Here is an 18,475-nt window from a genome sequence, read left to right as displayed (position 1 = left end):
CTTTTCTGATGCATCCAATCGAATTTATTTTTCTTCATCTTTTTAAATAAATTGTTTTTTATTAACAACTAAATCAATATCTATCAAAGTTTATGTAACTATTACTTAATCTGACCACAGTCCATATTTTTGTTTTTACTTTAGGTAATCTTCAAAAAATTGACATCTTCTATGTTAGATAGATTTTCTCAAATGACTCATGCTACGTACTTATCTTTAAATTATTACTCGTAGTATATTTTTATATTAAAAACTCGTATTGAACATATTTAATGAAATTATTTTATTAAAGTTATATTATTATTTATATATTTGAATATTCAAAGTTTTTATTTGGACTTTTTTTAGATTTAGTTATGAAATTAAGATTTTCATAATCAATTTTTGATATTTTAAATTGATTCGAATGTATATTCTTTTAAATTATGAACTTTTAAACTGGTTCGACTTAAATAAAAATTTGATCCAAAATTTAAATGTTATGGACTTATATTCTAGACCGTAAGTTGAGATTCTCTTAAATTATTTTGGAAAATTGATTTTAATTGCAGATAATATAATTATTATTTTCATATATTGTTATTTCTTTCTCGAACATTCATATATTGTTGTTTGCTTCATTATATTTATTTTGCATTTGAAATATTTTTTATATTGGTAATATTTTGATGATTTTTTCTTATTTTACTCATGTGTTAAATCATAAAATTTATCTCCGCCTTTTTTATTAATTGAAAGTGTAGATTTGAGCTTTTTCATATAGATTTCTTTAGGCTTATATTATGACATTACATTTCACCAAAATTAATTCTAAAAAATTGGGCCAAACATGAACCGGACATGAACCGGATATGAACCGGTCAGCGCCTACTTATTTATTTAATTGGGCCAAACATGAACCGGACAATATGGACCCTAGGCCTATTTGGAAATTGTCTGCAAAGCCCAACTCGCATCTCTAAATTGTGTCTGATTTTTTGGACTTTATTAAGAAAGGATTTGCACTATAAAGTTGTGTTAACATATATATTTAGTGAGTGAAAACGACTTGACAAGATAGTTGGATTGTTATTTGTTAGTCTAACTGCTATACACTCGTGCGATGCCCGATCCATTTTATTTTCTTCATGCTTATTTCATATTATAAAATAATTTTATGAAATGATAAACAAAATATGACTTGCCCTGGAACATTTTATCAATAATTTACATAAATCAAATAAAATAATTAAATTCTTATTATTATAGTATATAGTAAATGTATATTTATTCAATAAAATTACACAATTTGTAAATTATGATACACCAAACGTGCATTTAGCTTGTGATTTTTAATTTTAAAACTTACGTATCATGGAGTATATTTTAATTATTAATATTATTCCAGTTAATCTTTTATTAAATATTTTATTAATCGAGGATAATTAACAATCGACCATCAATCAACTCCATTAATAAAAAAAATAATCAATCAGAAAGCAAGAAATAAATAATTCAATAAAATCATTTAAATTCAAAAATTTATGTCCATGTATTTATCTTTTGCTTCAATATTCTTCCATTTTATCTTCTCCCCAACATTTTCTGTCAACCTCCATCTATTTTCAATAAACTTCATCTTCACCGCCGGTGATAGTCCCTAGCACATTCGTCGTCCTATATCGGCTGCATCTTTTCTATCAGACTATTTTACCTCCATCTGTATTAGGCAAATACGTCAAACAAAAATCAACTATAAATCCTGTCATCAATGGAGAATGATCTCATTTTCAGACCCAACTGGGAGAATTCAGTGGATGAGAATGATCCCTTTGAGTCAGCACTGAGCTCCATGGTCTCCTCTCCAACTGCTTCAAACAACAACTATGCCAATGGCGAAAACATTGTTTTGCGAGAGCTAATTGGGGGAGATTAGGCAGCATTTGCAATTCCAGAGACTTTCTCTCTCTTCCGCCACCATCAGTTGAAGAAAACTTGGAATCAATTCTAGCTCCCCATACCAATTCAAAGCTTTCCAATCAGATCCAAACTCGCCCTAGAAAGAAAAAATCCGCTCCCAGAGGAAAGGGGAAACACGCCCCTGCTCCTCATCTTAGCGCCAAGAGAAGCATGATTCGAAGCTTCCAGAACCACCTAAGGACTACATCCATGTCCGAGCTAGACGCCCATAGCCTCGCAGAAAGAGTACTCTTTCAACACAAACAGAATACTTTTACTTTTACATTGAGTGCTTCTTTCTTAAAAAAAATGCATCTTGTGTTGTTGGTTTAGGTTCGTTGAGAGAAGATCAGTGAGAGGATGAAAATGTTGCAACATCTTTTACCTGGTTGCAATAAGGTGTTTTGGTAAGATTCAGAGTTTTCGGGATAATCATTTCTCACAAAAAAAGTGGTGCTATGCTATGTTTAGGTTACTGGCAAAGCCGTTATGCTTGATGAGATCATTAATTATGTTCAGTCTCTATAGCACCAAGTTGAGGTAAGAATTCAACAATCAAGAATATGTTTTTTTTTATGTGTCTACAGTTTGTTAATTGTTGATTTCAGCCTTTTATTAGCAATTTTATTGTGTAGTTCCTTTCGATGAAACTGGCTACTGTTAATCCAAGAATGGATTTCAACATGGAAGCATTAATGTCTAAGGATGTAAGTGGCAAAAAACTATTCTTGAAAAAACAGATAATCAACTTGGAATTGAAGCTTGTGTAGTGTGGGCTGATTTGAGGGCAATGCTGCAGATGTTTCAGTCTCGTGGCTCGTTGTACTCATCGGTTGGCTACCCGTTCCCATCTCCATGTGGGAACGATCCGCCTTTCCAGCCTAGCAATGGGAGAAACCAGCGGATACAGATGGAGAATTTTGGTGCCTCTCAAGTATGTGGTAGTTTGAGCCTTGATCCAGCTTTTGAGTTGCATTAGAAATGTGAATTTTTTGTATTAATAGGAGTATGATCTTGTGTAGGTTTCGTCGTTTTGGGAAGACGAACTGCATAGCGTTGTGCAGATGGGATTCGGACAAGGCCAGATGCAAAACTTTCAAGGTGTGTTACATTTTGGTGTGGAATGTCAAAGAAGAATGAAATTTTGATAAGTGTTTTGTTAATATGTGCAGGGATTCTTCCCAAAGCTCAAATGAAAGTTGAGCTATGATGGGTTCATTTTCATATACCATTCTTGATTTCTATTCAATTTGAAGCCCCAAGTGAGAGTGGCTTCTGTATATAGTGGGAAAAAACTCTAACCTTTTCAAGCTATAGAAATGGTGACAGAAAATGGAGCCTTCCCCTTCATTGATTCTTGCTCTGTATTTTGATATGATTATCAATTTTTTGGGGAAAAAAGTTTCCACAACCACTAATTAGTAGATGAAGGGACAATCATAATGCCATTTCCGCCCGTCCCATAAAATTTGTCACATTTCACTTTTTATCATATTTCCGTCCGTTCCACAAAATTTGTCACATTTCACTTTTTATCATTTTTTTTGTAGTGAACCTCATATTCTACTAATTTATTCTCACTCACATTTTATTATAAAACTAATACTTTAAAAGTAGGACACACATCCAACCAACTTTTTCAATCTACTTTCCATTACATTTTTTAAAACTCGCCCGATCAAATTATGATAAAATTTGGAGGACGGAATGAGGGAGTAATTTTTTTAACAATATTCTTCCTTTTCTCCTTGTGTCATATTAATCATTTATCTAGTGCAATTATTATGGTTCATTTTTATGAATTTTTAATTTCAATTTTGATAGTGGGGATTGTGATGGAAACTATAAAATTCTTCAAGATCAGATTTGTCATAAACAGCTGTTAGTTGGACCGGGACGTGATCATTGCTAACTATAATTATTAATCCAAAATTAAGATCAATTTTTAATTATTAGATTAGAAGATCTAACAATTAATATAATGCAAAGTGAATTATATTTGAAATTCAAATAATTATTAAATAAAATTAAAAGGTATTAATGTCAATTCTCTTTTATTAAAATTATCCTAAAACTTTAAATTTACGTAACTCTCTCGATTTAAATTATTTTTCGCAAAAAATATACTCCATCAAATTAAAGGTAATTTTATAAGGATTCTAACGAGATCTCAATTGCATATGTTCCGACGATGTTCGGATGATGAAATTTGATAATTTTTATTTCAGTTTTTCGTATATGTTGAATTGCAGATTTTTTTATCAATAAATATATCAAAAAATTTCAATATAATGCATGTAAAATCTCAATAAAACTGTGTTAATATTTTCGTGTACTTGTGTTGAAATACCCATGTCATAGTGTTGATATTTGTAATACACTATGTTAATATAAAAAACACATGAAAATTATGATATGATAACAGAATGTCGATCTTATCCTTTTGTTGATATTTTGTCTATTATTTATTGAAATTCGTAAGATTTAATCTCATCCACTCATTTTAAAATCTAAGGGTGGAGATTTGGTCTTAATTTTAGATTATGATGCTATAAGCAATATAAGAGGACTTAGTTGGACCAAATGTCTTCTTGATATTGAGCTGTAATCCAAATTACATTTGATTTATTTCTTGTGATTTTACTATTTACTTGTTTAGTAAGTACTATCTAATCAATGCTTTTTAAATTTTTTATTTAAAGAATGGAAGTTGCAATCTTAATACAGTTTGTCAATGCCTCAATGGTGATTTTTATAGTAGTGTCCGCAAGCATACTTAGTAATTTTTGCTTTTGAAAGATTTGATTTGTAGAAAGGTCAAAAAAGTTATGGTACCATCCATTAATTCAAGAATCTCTGTGGAAACATATACTCCTAGTATAATGCTGGGAAATCAATACCAATAAATACATTAGTAGTATGCGACATAAAATTACTCCCTCTATTCACAATTACAAGATCAAGTTTGATTAGGCACAAGTTTTAATAAATATAGTAGATAATGGATAAAAAAGATTAATGGAAGGTAGGTTCTACTTTTATATACTATTACTCTAGTATTAGCTTTATAATGAAACGTAAGTAAAATGAAGTTAGTTAAATGTGGGGCCACTATTAAAAGTAGTAAACGCAAATGGGATATTATTAGTAGACAGATGAAAATGGCAAAATGAGACGATTATTGATGGACGAGAGGAGTATGTATAAGTTAACCATAGGATGAAGTTATATTATGGTATTGGTAGAAAAGGGATCATATCTTGATTTATAAAGTCAAGATGGTTGGTGAAAAAGGATTTCAATCAATTAAAAAATCAGTAAATTAAGTCGAGCAAATTTCAAAAGTTAAATATTAGACTTTATTAAACAATGGTGGATGTATTGCCATGAATTACTCCGGATATAACGAACCAATAAAGGGTCCACAACAACTGCGAAAGGGAGATCGATGTTACTCATCAATGCCTGCTTTAGTACATGAAGCATAGGTTAGTTTGCGATGGGGTTGGATCGGACATTCCATCTCAAATAGTCTCAGCTCTCTCTCCACACAAACACAGAGAGACAATGTAATAAGTGTTTAATGGTCTGCAATACATGATGGATGAGTTGGACACAAAATTGGAACAAGAGTAACATAGGTATTGCTATGATTGTGTGAACCACTTGAAAAGTACCCCATATCTAATTCACATAAACCTACAAATAAATGTTCAATCTCAGCATCTCCCAATCAGGCCCCACGCTATCAATACCGAACAAACATTGCATTTCCTGTTCCAAAAATACCTTGCTTGTCTCTCACTCTCACCATCACAGCAGGTCGACTCTGTCCCTCGACTCAAAACCAACTAACTAATTCACACCAAGAAGCAGTAAATGAGCTTTCATCAACATATTTCAAATTTCAATTGATTTGGCAATCGTTGGAATACCTTTTTTTTATTTATACTATCTGACAGGCTGTGTTACATACAACAATGGACCACTCAATGTAATAATGTCATCTTGGTAAAAAGAATTTATGAGTTCTATATGTTGCAACGGTCATAACCTGAGAACCATGATGGGGGCTCTTCTTCAGCACCAAAAGATGGCTCAAATTCCTCTCGCCATCTCTGATCATCATCAGCTCCATTATTTTCGACACCAGCATGTTCATCTTCTTCAGGCATGTCAGGGGCTACTAGCAACTTGTTTACTATCTCAATCTCTTTGTAGGCATTCTCAGTCTCTAGCTCTGCCTCTATAGCACGTTTCTGTATGTTAAAAAGCATGTCAGTTTCTTATATTCATGTCACGTTTTAGATAACGTTTACAACAAATAATGTAAAAACTAACAGGAAAACTTTGCAATTGTTCAATGACAATTACAAGGAACAAGTTTCCTTGACAGTTGAGAACTTAGTAGTGACAGTAAATCTAACACAGCACACAAATGAGAGAGGAAACTAATCATCAAATTCACTAGAAATACAACAATAACCACAGAGGTTGATGACACACTCTAATTTTGACTTGCCAAAAGAATTTTTTCCCCTGTGAATTAATACTAAATAATAATCATTTGAAAATCTATTGGACATTAAAGAGGCCGTAGAAGTCCTGATGGTCAGCCATCTATTGACACAGGATATTTTTACTTGTCAGCCGTCTATTAGTGATGCAAAATATAATCCCAAACAATAACCTCAAGAGCATTCACAATCAAAAGTTAAAATTCTTTTATGGAACAGTTTATGCCAGAGCAGAAAGATAGGTCCTAGGAATACACTCCAAACTCACCAGTTCCCTAAAGCAAATGTTTTTTTACTTTGCCAAATTGAGAGATGTATTGAATTTCTAGTTCCTAAAGCACTAAAAGAGAATAAGAATTTGCATATGAATTAGAGATGGTCCCAAGATAGTTGTTTTAAAGTCAAAGTAAGTTGTAACCCACCATATGGGAATACACACAAGGTTTGAAGCATCTTTATTTTTTACTTTTCAATTTTTTCCCCAGTAAGACAAATTGAGAGATGGATTGAAATTACGTTCATCCAATTTAGTTAAGCAGCCTTCTAAGCTATTAAAAAGACTTGAGACATAAATATTATCAATGTGGACAGGAAAGCATGTTGGTAAAGTGAGTCCAAACTCACCTCTGCAGCTGCCATGGCTTCATCTGCTTCTTTAAGCCGAACAAGTAATTCCCCTGCCGCTTGAACAGCTTCTGCAGTATCTCTAAGTTGGACTTGAAGCCCTCTATTTTCATCCCTAAAGCGCCGCCTCTCCTTTTCTCTTTCCACTTTAAGCACTGAAATTTCAGCTGCTAGAGCATTGATAAATTTTGATTCAGCGCCTTTTACCCCTGCTTTTGCTGCTGCTTTCTCGACATCCTCAATTCCATCTTGGATACTTCTGTGTGCGCCAAGTAATAGAATGTGCTTCTCTTCAAGCTCAGCATATTGCTCAAGCATGGCCTTCCATTACCATCTGCATTGCTTCCTTAAGCTCTTCAGAGCACTTCTTTTCCATGTCAAGTTCTTGCTTTTGTCTTAGACAGATCGACCGATTGGCTTCAAGTTCCAATCTAAGTTCATCTACTAGACAAATCCAATTGTTCTCTGCTTCAGTCCATTGGATTCTCTCCTCAGGACTCTCTGATGTATGAGTAGCAGAAGGCGCAGGAGCAACTCTAGGCTTCACCGGATGTAAGCTGTAGAAGAGCGGTTTCACGTTTTGACATCTTTGGTGAGGAATCCAGATAATATTGGAGCTGAGCTCGTAAGTCTTGTATCTCCTCCAACAAAACATCCCTCTCACCTAAATCAAAGAAATTTTGATATCTTTCTAATTCATCTTGAACCCTCTTAAACTCAACTTGTGTTCTTAAAATGTCTGGATGATTATCACATTTTTCCTGAAGAATCTGCAAATATGAGTTCACATTTAGACACAACAGCATAATATTTCCATATTACAGTTGACTTACAAGAAATATATGATTGTACATTATGTTCATGAGTTAATGACAAGAGTTCCTCTTCCATGAACTCCTCAGTAGGTAATATTCCGTCCATCAGGCTCTCAAGCCGAACAATTTTATCTTCACGAGTTTGACCTATTATGACATTGCATTCTCTCTCATGTTTATATTGTTGGACCTGTACAAATGTTGAGAAATAAGAATTGTATAAAATTAATTTGCAATTGAAGTAGTGTGTTCTTGATTAGTTGACCAACTTACCAAACGATTAAGCTGTGTGATCTCAGAAGTTTGTTTTGCACACATCTCTTCCAATGCCATCTCTCTGCGGATAGCTCCAGCCAGAACCTTTTCCACTGCCTGATTGAAAAGCAAACGTAAGAAACTTTGAAATGGTTGGATGTAAAACATGCACCAATTGACCAGCTGACGTACTTTTGGAACTAGTTTGTTGCATGTCCGCGATGATGACTCGTTAATAGGTACTAGCTGCATATCTTGGGCATCATCGTTATTTACGGCCTCTTGTTCACGTACTTTTGGAGCTAGTTTGTTGCATGTACGCGATGATGACTCATTAATAGGTACTAGCTGCATATCTTGGGCATCATTGTTATTTATGACCTCTTGCTCACAGATTCTAGTCATGCATTTACTGCATAGGAATTCTCCTGTGCCCTTGTCAATTGATTTTTCTTCATGAGAAAGAGTTTGAACACCCACATCAACTTTGACAACAGGTACGATTGCCTTAAAATCAGCTGGCATGCAAGAGAATCTAAATGATGATCTTCGCATTGCAGGAGTAAGGCGCTGACTCTGGATTATATCAAGTCCATGGTTGAGAGTAGCAGCTAATTGTTCAGCTGAAGCCAAGCAAGATTTGCGAGTAGATTGAGAGTTCAAAAGGATGTTACTGGTAGGCTTTGCAATAGATGCATTTGCAGCATTTAAATTGCCGTGCGAAGCAGTTGAGGTCGATGATAACCTAAGACTTTTCCTGCTACTGGTCACTATGGGTGAAACACTAGGAATGGGTGACTTCAGAACAGGCTGTCCACCCAAACCCTTCTCGGATGCCATCTCTGATTCGATCTCAGGAGATATCTCTGGATGCACTATTATCCTCGGGCTTATGACATTAGATTTATCCTTGTCAGCAGTTTCAGACGATTCATCTTCCATATGGACATCTGCATCTTCACAACCAGGAGATGAGGCACTTGTTTCTTCATGGATTAACGACATTGTCTCATATGTATCCACTATTTCCATTTCTTCATCACTATCATCCGCAACATGAGGCAACACCATTGGCCGGTTGAGGCTAAATCTTAGGAGATTCAAACTTCTTTTTGCACTCCATCCAGTTGCATAAGCTCCAGTTTGACCAGTTTGATCTTGATTGGCCTTCATTCGGTGCAATTCATCCCTCAATTGCCCAATGACTTTTCGCAAGACATTTACATCTTCTTGCATCTCCTCATTAATGATTGCTTTGTTCTTGATTGCTTTAGCTCTTTGGGCAAATCGCAGAGTACTGAGAGTCTCACTCTTACAGCTGCCAAAAGTAAATTAGGTATAAGTGATACAGGCAAATAAATATCATTATAAACTCAGGTTTTTCCATTTCTTATGGGTCTTTGGGTTGTGCCTAGCTCAATTACACACTGCTCCTACAACAATACCATGTCATCTGACATATTAAAAAATAATCAAGATTCTCCTAAACACTTATGCGTTATAAGCAAATTAAGAAATTTTTAATGGCAATATTTCCCCATTCAGGTTTCATCACTAGCATAAATGCATGTTCTATGGTAGAATAGATATGTCTTTCATCTTATAACTCATACAGATGCCCCAGATATCATCGCCAACTTTGCATTCCCCCCAAGTGATTCCTGCAGCAGGAAAGTCAACTTTGAATCCCTGTAGGGGATGTGCCTTTGTTTTCCTGATTGGGAAACTTCTGCCAGAATATTTATCAAATTCCTACAATTCCCAGAGGAAACACAATAAGCCATATAATAACTAAACTTACAGATAGCAACGCATGGAAATAAGACAAATGACAACTGAATAGTGAATACACAAAGCACGAGGTACTGTTTGTAATAAAAAGATGATTATCATGCATATTCTGGAATCATGGCACTTTAAACTTCAAAAACACGTTCTTGAATCAACATAAAAAAAAACATGTGGCCTTAAACACAGATCACAATCTATGTCCAAGGAGTGTAAACAAGACAGTACTCCCTTAAACACATATACACACATACTAATCTAAAAATCATAAATGTTTTGAAATGACTAATAGTGAAAGCCATACATACCCTAGCTGTGAAAGTGAACGATTAATATTCCCCGCTTCCTTCAAACGTTCTCCAGCTGCACCTGTTTGCTTTTGTCTCTCAGAAATGAGAGGAATGAAGCATCACACTCCTCTGTGAAGCATCACCGAACCTTTAGCAGCAGTTGAGAGGAATGAAGACTCACAATCGAAATTGATTGTATACTATCTTCATTGCTTTTGTATACTATCTTCACACCGAACCTCTCATTAAGACTCCAAAAAGCATCACCGAACCTTTAGCAGCAGTTGAGACACATCCTTCATTGAAGATACACACTCCTCTCTTAAATTTTCGACATAAACACCAATTTTAGCATCTTCTCTAATCTGAAATGTGAAAGGAAACAAAACAATTACACGTATATAAATACATACAGCATATAGACTAAAGTTTTGATATAATTACCTGAAGATTCTTCTGACTTGGATCCAATAAATCCGTTATTTGCTCATTATAGATCTGTTTAAATGAAATTTAGATTAGATAACAAAAAAAGCTTAGATAGTATTATGCACAACAAGGAACCGAGTATAACCTACCTCAAGGAAAGAGCAGCGGCACATATAAACCAGGTTCCTGTCGGCTTGCTTGTTCTGTTCCTGCAATGAAAAAGGTATTACATGCTTGATGCATCGAGAAAATAACCATGCATGGAATTTTACAAATTTGCTGTAGTAAATAATCAGGCAGCAACCTCATTAATCCGTTCAAAGAGTCTTGAAATACACGTGGAGCTAGGCCTTGCCCATCTTTTTCCAATAAGGCGTTGGATGCACCCCAGATTGTGTACGTCTTTCCACTTCCAGTCTGATAAAACAATTGGTTTAAATGTGTAAAAGTCATTATACTCCAAACAGTTCATGCTGAAGGGGTGGAAATGAACTACCTGTCCATATGCAAAGACGGAACTATTGAACCCCGCAAGACAATTCTCAATCAACGGTGCACCTACGAGCTCGAATATATCACTCTGGAACAAATATTTCAAGACAAAGTTTCATCGGTTATTCATATTCAAATTTTCTTGCTGTTCCCAGCTTAATTCAACGAGAAAAATGTTCGACGTGCCTGTTTTGAATGAATATCAGCCACTGAGTCAAACGTAAATGTTTGACCTGATATTGTTAAGGAATCTTGGGATTTTTTCTGAACAACACCCCCTCCATCTTCTTCCTCGTTGTTTGGTGGTCTCACTCGCACAATTACCTAGTTTACAAAGTCCGTCAAATTAGCGGCAATTCCTTCAGTTATAAACTCGCAGTTAGGGAAAATGCAGTAAGAAAGCAATAGGTCGAACCTTCACGCCGGAATCCAATAAAATGGCGGCAGGCGCAGAGTAATCAGAGTCTGCGAGCTTGAGCTTGAGAGGTGGGTGCTGGAGACGACGCGATTGACTTCGGATCTGACGCTGGCGTCGGCGGCGCATTCTCTTTGCTGGATTTAAGGTTCCGATTAGGGTTTGGTGTGGTCGGCTTCGATTTGGGGTTGGGGGATGGTGCGACGTTTTCATGATTCTCTCTCATGACTTGATTTGTAGGCGCCATGAAATTCTTCATTGTGGAGATTGAATTATGGTGGGAAAAACTTGTATGTCTGGGGGGAAATGATTTTTGAGAAAGAGAAGGGCACAAGAATTGGACGTGTAGAGAGTGAAGAAGAAGAAGTAGCCGTGGGAGAAGAGAGGGAGATTTTTGAATTGAAATTTGGGGAAACAATATGACTAGGGAGTATACAGTAATTTCAATTTTCGGATCCGGTCAACGTTTCAATTCGGGGCCCCATTTTGGTGGACGAGATTCGGGGCATATTCCTACTCCTACTCCTACTCCATATTAAATTAATTTTGTTTCTTAAAATGATTTTTTTGGTCATACATTCATAATCCATCTTGTTTACTCATTTTTTTCCTAGTTTATAATTCTTACATATTTGAATATTTAATACTCCTACTGTTGTATTTGTTCATCACTATATATATATATATATATATCTTATTGTCATTTGTGGAATGTCAGTCATTATATTATCTCATTTCATTTGACTTTGTCATTTAAATGTTGTTTAAAATTCACTAGCATTTCCTTCGTCCATCACGTATTGACTCATTTTGTATCTTTGGTCTACCTACAACTAGGGATGTCAGTGTAACCCGCAACCCGTGGGCTGGCCCGATTAGCCCGCCAAATTTATAGGGTTAGGGCCGGAAATTTCTAGCCCGATAAAATCAAAACCCGATTAGCCCGTTCCCGATTAACCCGCAACCCGTTAGGGCCAGACCCGAAAACCCGATGGGCTGGCCCGAAAACCCGATAAAATTTCTATCATTCAATATTTTACTTATAATTCGACACTTCATTGATTAATTTATAATATATATATAACTAAAAAAATAACTTTCAATTTTATATTAAATATAAATATTATATATTGAATTTTTCATTAATATAAAAATTGATAAATATATTTAAAACTTCAAATTCACTAAAAGAATATATAAATTACTAAAACATGCATTAAAATTTCACAAAATATCTCAAATATTAGTATTTCATCATGTTTATCTCAAATATCTCATAATTAAATATTTTACATTTAATAAATATAACTATTTTTCATCATTATTTATTGGATTGATCGCATGTTAATTTTATCGGTGGCAACCCGATTAACCCGTTGGGCTAGCCCGAAACCCGAGCTTTTAGGGTTAGGGTTGAACTTTTATAACCCGAAAGAAATCACAACCCGATTAGCCCGCACCCGATTGACCCGCAACCCGAGCGGGTTGGCCCGAAACCCGATGGGCCGGCCCGATTGACATCCCTACCTACAACCTATCTTTCTTACTTATTTAATATATATATATATATATATATATATATATATATATATATATAAAGGATAGTGATCAATGTATAACTAATCTTAAATGTATAACTAGAGAACAAATCTCAGCCACACATCTTAATACTCCAAATTAATCTTATGGCTTAAATAATCTTGCAGATTTTTATAAAAAATAATAGCCAAAGGGCATTTTTGGAATTCAATATCTCAAATGTATCAACGTGAATTGTCTTCTGCGCAATTTGTACAATCTGAATCTGAATTGTCTCCGGTCACCGCCACGACCGGCCTCTTCGCCGCAGCCGAACATGCGCCGAGACGAGAGGGTAATTGGGAGGTAGGTGGCGGGCGGTGCGTGCCCCTACTGCGGCGGAATGGTGCAGGCGTTGGACGTGCAGAGCAACTGGAGATTCTGCTTCGTGCCGCTCTTTTTCAAAACTAAGCGCAAACTCTACTGCTCCATGTGTTTAAGGCGTTTAGTCCCCCTATAACTCTTTTCCAGATTATCCATGATTTTTACCTTTTCTTTCTTCTTATTTTCTTCATTTTTTATGTTTTTTTTTCAGTTATGAAGGTTTTGTTTTGGGGCTGAGTAGTTTTGCGGAAGTTAGTAGTGTGTATATTGTATGGAACTTTGGATAGTGTAATAAATCGTCATATAATTATGAAACTGAATTAACCTGAACTTTTTTTCATATTTTTTGAGATAAACATGTGTTTCCTTTCTATGTGTGTATATTATTCATGATTCGGGGATGTTAGTTGTCATTGTTCAAGTGATTAGCATAAGTGATTATCATGAATTAATACACACATCACTCTTAGCATGATTTTACTTCACTCTTGTTTACAAAACACATCACTCTTATTCTGATTTTACTTCACTCTTGTTCACAAAACACTTCACTCTTGTTCAGAAAACACTTCACTCTTGTTCACAAAACACATCACTCTTATTCTGATTTTACTTCACTCTTGTTCACAAAACACATCACTCTTATTCTGATTTTACTTCACTCTTGTTCACAAAACACTTCACTCTTGTTCACAAAACACATCACTCTTATTCTGATTTTACTTCACTCTTGTTCACAAAACACATCACTCTTATTCTGATTTTACTTCACTCTTGTTCACAAAACACATCACTCTTATTCTAATTTTACTTCACTCTTGTTCACAAAACACATCACTCTTATTCCGATCTTACTTCACTCTTGTTCACAAAACACATCACTCTTACTCTGATTTTACTTCACTCTTGTTCACAAACAAGAGTGTAATTCTCCAAAAATAGGTATAAGGCTGGTGTAATTCTCCAAAAATAATTATAACTTGATCAGAAACTGGATGCTTAGATGTATGGCTGAGTTGATGAATCCATGACCTTGATAAGAGAAGTGCATGCTAAAAGAGCCGTGGTGTTTCTCAATGCAGAAATTGTCAAATTGAAGTGGATTTTGAATACTTCACTCTTGTTTACAAAACACATCACTCTTGTTCACAAAACACATCACTCTTACTCAGATTTTACTTCACTCTTGTTCACAAAACACATCACTCTTACTCATATTTTACTCCACTCTTGTTCACAAAACACATCACTATTACTCAGATTTTACTTCACTCTTGTTCACAAAACACATCACTCTTACTCAGATTTTACTTCACTCTTGTTTACAAAACACATCACTCTTAGCATGATTTTACTTCATTCTTGTTCACAAAGCACATCACTCTTACTCAGATTTTACTTCACTCTTGTTCACAAAACACATCACTCTTACTCAGATTTTACTTCACTCTTGTTCACAAAACACATCACTCTTACTCAGATTTTACTTCACTCTTGTTCACAAAACACATCACTCTTACTCAGATTTTACTTCACTCTTGTTCACAAACCGCATCACTCTTAGCATGATTTTACTTCACTCTTGTTTACAAACACATGACTCTTAGCATGATTTTACTTCACTTACAAACACATGACTCTTAGCATGATTTTACTTAACTCTTGTTCACAAAACACTTCACTCTTAGCATGATTTTACTTCACTTTTGTTCACAAAGCACATCACTCTTACTCAGATTTTACTTCACTCTTGTTCACAAAACACTTCACTCTTACTCAGATTTTACTTCACTCTTGTTTACAAACAAATTCTTTAAAAAATTACTATACACAAATATTCTTTAAAAAATAATAAGGAAAAGGATGGAAAAGAGTAGAAAAAGCTGAGTTCCAAGAACTATCACATTGTTTGGTTGCAGAAAAGTCTTTTGTCTTCCAACCTGTATACGAGGAATGACCCGGCTCCTTCTCTTGATAGCTAAAATCCAACAAAAATGGTGGTAACATCACTGTCTATTTTTCTGATTATTGAACCAAAACATTAGTACTACTATCTAAGAAATTAAGAAAACCAAACTTTGATGGAAACTACAAAATCCCACTTGTTTCAAAACACTATAATTTACTTCATTAAAACACAAACTCAGTCATTCTCTCTCCCTCTTCAATTCAGTATTCAGAAAAACAAATAAAAAATGCCTATTGTGACACCTATTGAGATTAAATTACTAGTTCTCATAATCATTGCAGCTATCGTCGGTGGCTTGGCCGTTATCGCTGCTTTCATATACCTCATACGTTCACTGCTTCATTCATCTCACACAATGGCGTGGCCGATGGCGGGGAAGCCATTGACGGTGCTGAAGTTGCAGGAGACGTAAATGGGGACGAAGAAAAAGTCGGCCTCCCATGGCTCGAATGTGCGAATATCACTGCTCAACAAGGCTCGGTGGATGGCCACCTCCGCCGCGAATAGATGGCTGCTGCACCGCTCGTTTGCTAGCCAGTCGGAGTTGAATTTCGGTGGCAATTCGTAGACGTAGACTTTCATTCCATTGAGTGGCCATTTACCACATATCTGTACTTTTGACCATAATACCCCTGCATTTTTATTATAGAGTAAATTTATGATTAATGGAACTAATATCTCCTTAAATTCGAAAATTAATACTCACCCTTGATTTTTTTGATCTTGTGGCTATGATTTGTTCTCTAGTTATTTAGTTAAGGGGTGTTTGCCATAGATCACTACCATATATATACATATATATATATATATATATATATATATATATATGGATGTGATCATATCCTTTTTCCATCGTTTGTTCTATTTCCTTCTCAATCTCGACCCTCTATTTTCAAGATCTGATGGCCGAAATTTAAGCTTGTTTTCACTATTTATATTATTAAATTAATTCGAAAAGGGCATTTTAGGGAGAGTTTTTTTGCAGCGGTTATATCAATTCCATAATTCTCTCCATTAAGTTTGGTAAGTATATTTTCTAATTTATTTTACATATTTAATTCTTCTCTCCTCCATTTTCACGGTGTACATTGCTGCAAATCACAAAACTCAAATTCCATTCGTCTGTCATAATTTTGAGAAGTTACTATTGATTTCCTTCATAAGTTTTGGTGTTTTCAATTAGGGAAGAAGGTATTTTAGTTTGTTTTTATTTCGTATTCCTTCGTAATTTCTCTTTCTTCTCTCACATACTTGACTCGATTTTCTACGTTGAACACGTATGGTGGTGTAGTTTCTCGCCTAAACCCGAATTCTGGAAGTATTCCTCGATTGGTTTCATTTTTTTTAACAATAAGAAAGTAATTTAGTTAATTTTTCATTGTATTACAGCAAATAATGAACCAAAAGTATATAATAATGTGCATGAATCATTGAATAATGCACAGATTGAAGAGAATAATGTTGAAAGTAAATTGAATTCATGCCCTTTGGGTTTAGCAATCTATGAGGCTAGGTTGTAGTACTCACTCACAAACTGAACCATCACAAAGGGAAGATAGTCTGAATCAATCCCCTTGGGTTTACCAACCCATGGGGCTAGGTTATAGCACCACCACAAGAATTCAATTTTATTTTTTAATGCGTTTAAGATTTGGTACAACAAATAATGTACCAATAGTATCTAATAATGTGCACGAATCAGTGAATAATGTACAGATTGAAGAGAATAATGTTGAAATGAAATTGAATTCATCATGCCCTTTGGGTTTAGCAATCTATGGGGCTAGGTTGCAATACTCACTCACAAACGGAACCATCACAAAGGGAAGAGAGTTTGAATCATTCCCCTTGGGTTTAGCAACCCATTGGGCTCGGTTATAGCACCACCACAAGAATTCAATTTTATTTTTTAATGTGTTTAAGATTTGGTACAACAAATAATGTACCAATAGTATCTAATAATGCGCACGAAACATTGAATAATGTACAGATTGGAGAGAATAATGTTGAAAGGAAATTGAATTCTTGCCCTTTGGGTTTAGCAATCCATGGGGCTAGGTTGTGGTACCCACTCATAAACAGAACCATCACAAAGGGCAGAGAGTTTGAATTATTCCCCTTGGGTTTAGCAACCCATGGGCTAGGTTATAGCACCACAACATTAATTAAATTTCATTTTTTAAAACTACTCATACAATCAGAACAAAAGCGTCTCATACACATATACATTATAGGACACAAATCGTCCATTACTGAGTAAATAAAATTCATTACACTGAAATATTTTCACATTAAGATTTGTTACAGCAAATAATGTACCAACGGTATCTAATAATGTGCACGGATCATTGAATAATGCACAGATTGAAGAGAATAATGTTGAAAGGAAATTGAATTCATGCCCTTTGGGTTTAGCAATCTATGGGGCTAGGTTGTAGTACCCACTCACAAACGGAACCGTCACAAAGGGAAGAGAGTTTGAATCATTCCCCTTGGGTTTAGCAACCCATGGGGCTAGGTTATAGCACCACCACAAGAATTCAATTTTATTTTTTAATGCGTTTAAGATTTGGTACAACAAATAATGTACCAATAGTATCTAATAATGTGCACGAATCAGTGAATAATGTACAGATTGAAGAGAATAATGTTGAAAGGAAATTGAATTCATGCCCTTTGGGTTTAAGAATCTATGGGGCTAGGTTGTAGTACCCACTCACAAACGGAACCATCACAAAGGGAAGAGAGTTTGAATCATTCCCCTTTGAGTTTAGCAACCCATGTGGCTAGGTTATAGCACCACCACAAGAATTCAATTTTATTTTTTAATGTGTTTAAGATTTGGTACAACAAATAATGTACCAATAGTATCTAATAATGTGCACGAATCAGTGAATAATGTACAGATTGGAGAGAATAATGTTGAAAGGAAATTGAATTATTGCCCTTTGGGTTTAGCAATCCATGGGGCTAGGTTGTGGTACCCATTCACAAACGGAACCATCACAAAGGACAGAGAGTTTGAATTATTCCCCTTGGGT

General features: G+C 35.0%; 1 protein-coding gene and 1 pseudogene across 5 annotated transcripts; one reads left to right on the top strand and one right to left on the bottom strand.

Annotated features, from left to right (window-relative positions):
• Window positions 1-1,562: 1,562 nt before the first annotated feature.
• Window positions 1,563-3,406, top strand: LOC121806532 (transcription factor bHLH77-like). Of its 5 annotated transcripts, XM_042206605.1 has the most exons (7): window positions 1,563-2,184; window positions 2,272-2,337; window positions 2,410-2,478; window positions 2,574-2,645; window positions 2,738-2,872; window positions 2,961-3,039; window positions 3,111-3,406. In XM_042206605.1, the coding sequence occupies exons 4-7, from the start codon at window positions 2,583-2,585 to the stop codon at window positions 3,146-3,148; spliced, it is 315 nt and encodes a 104-aa protein (XP_042062539.1). In that variant the 5' UTR covers window positions 1,563-2,184; window positions 2,272-2,337; window positions 2,410-2,478; window positions 2,574-2,582; the 3' UTR covers window positions 3,149-3,406. The 5 variants fall into 5 exon arrangements, with proteins under 5 accessions (XP_042062539.1, XP_042062538.1, XP_042062536.1 ...); XM_042206604.1 differs by having other exon boundaries at window positions 2,410-2,645; XM_042206602.1 differs by having other exon boundaries at window positions 2,272-2,478.
• Window positions 3,407-5,827: 2,421 nt separating this feature from the next.
• LOC121807828 lies at window positions 5,828-11,904 on the bottom strand (annotated as a pseudogene).
• Between the last annotated feature and the right edge of the window lie 6,571 nt (window positions 11,905-18,475).

The sequence above is a fragment of the Salvia splendens genome, chromosome 6 (genome assembly GCF_004379255.2).
Source record: "Salvia splendens isolate huo1 chromosome 6, SspV2, whole genome shotgun sequence".
Taxonomy (NCBI): domain Eukaryota; kingdom Viridiplantae; phylum Streptophyta; class Magnoliopsida; order Lamiales; family Lamiaceae; genus Salvia; species Salvia splendens.
This window is presented reverse-complemented; position numbering and strand designations above follow the sequence as displayed.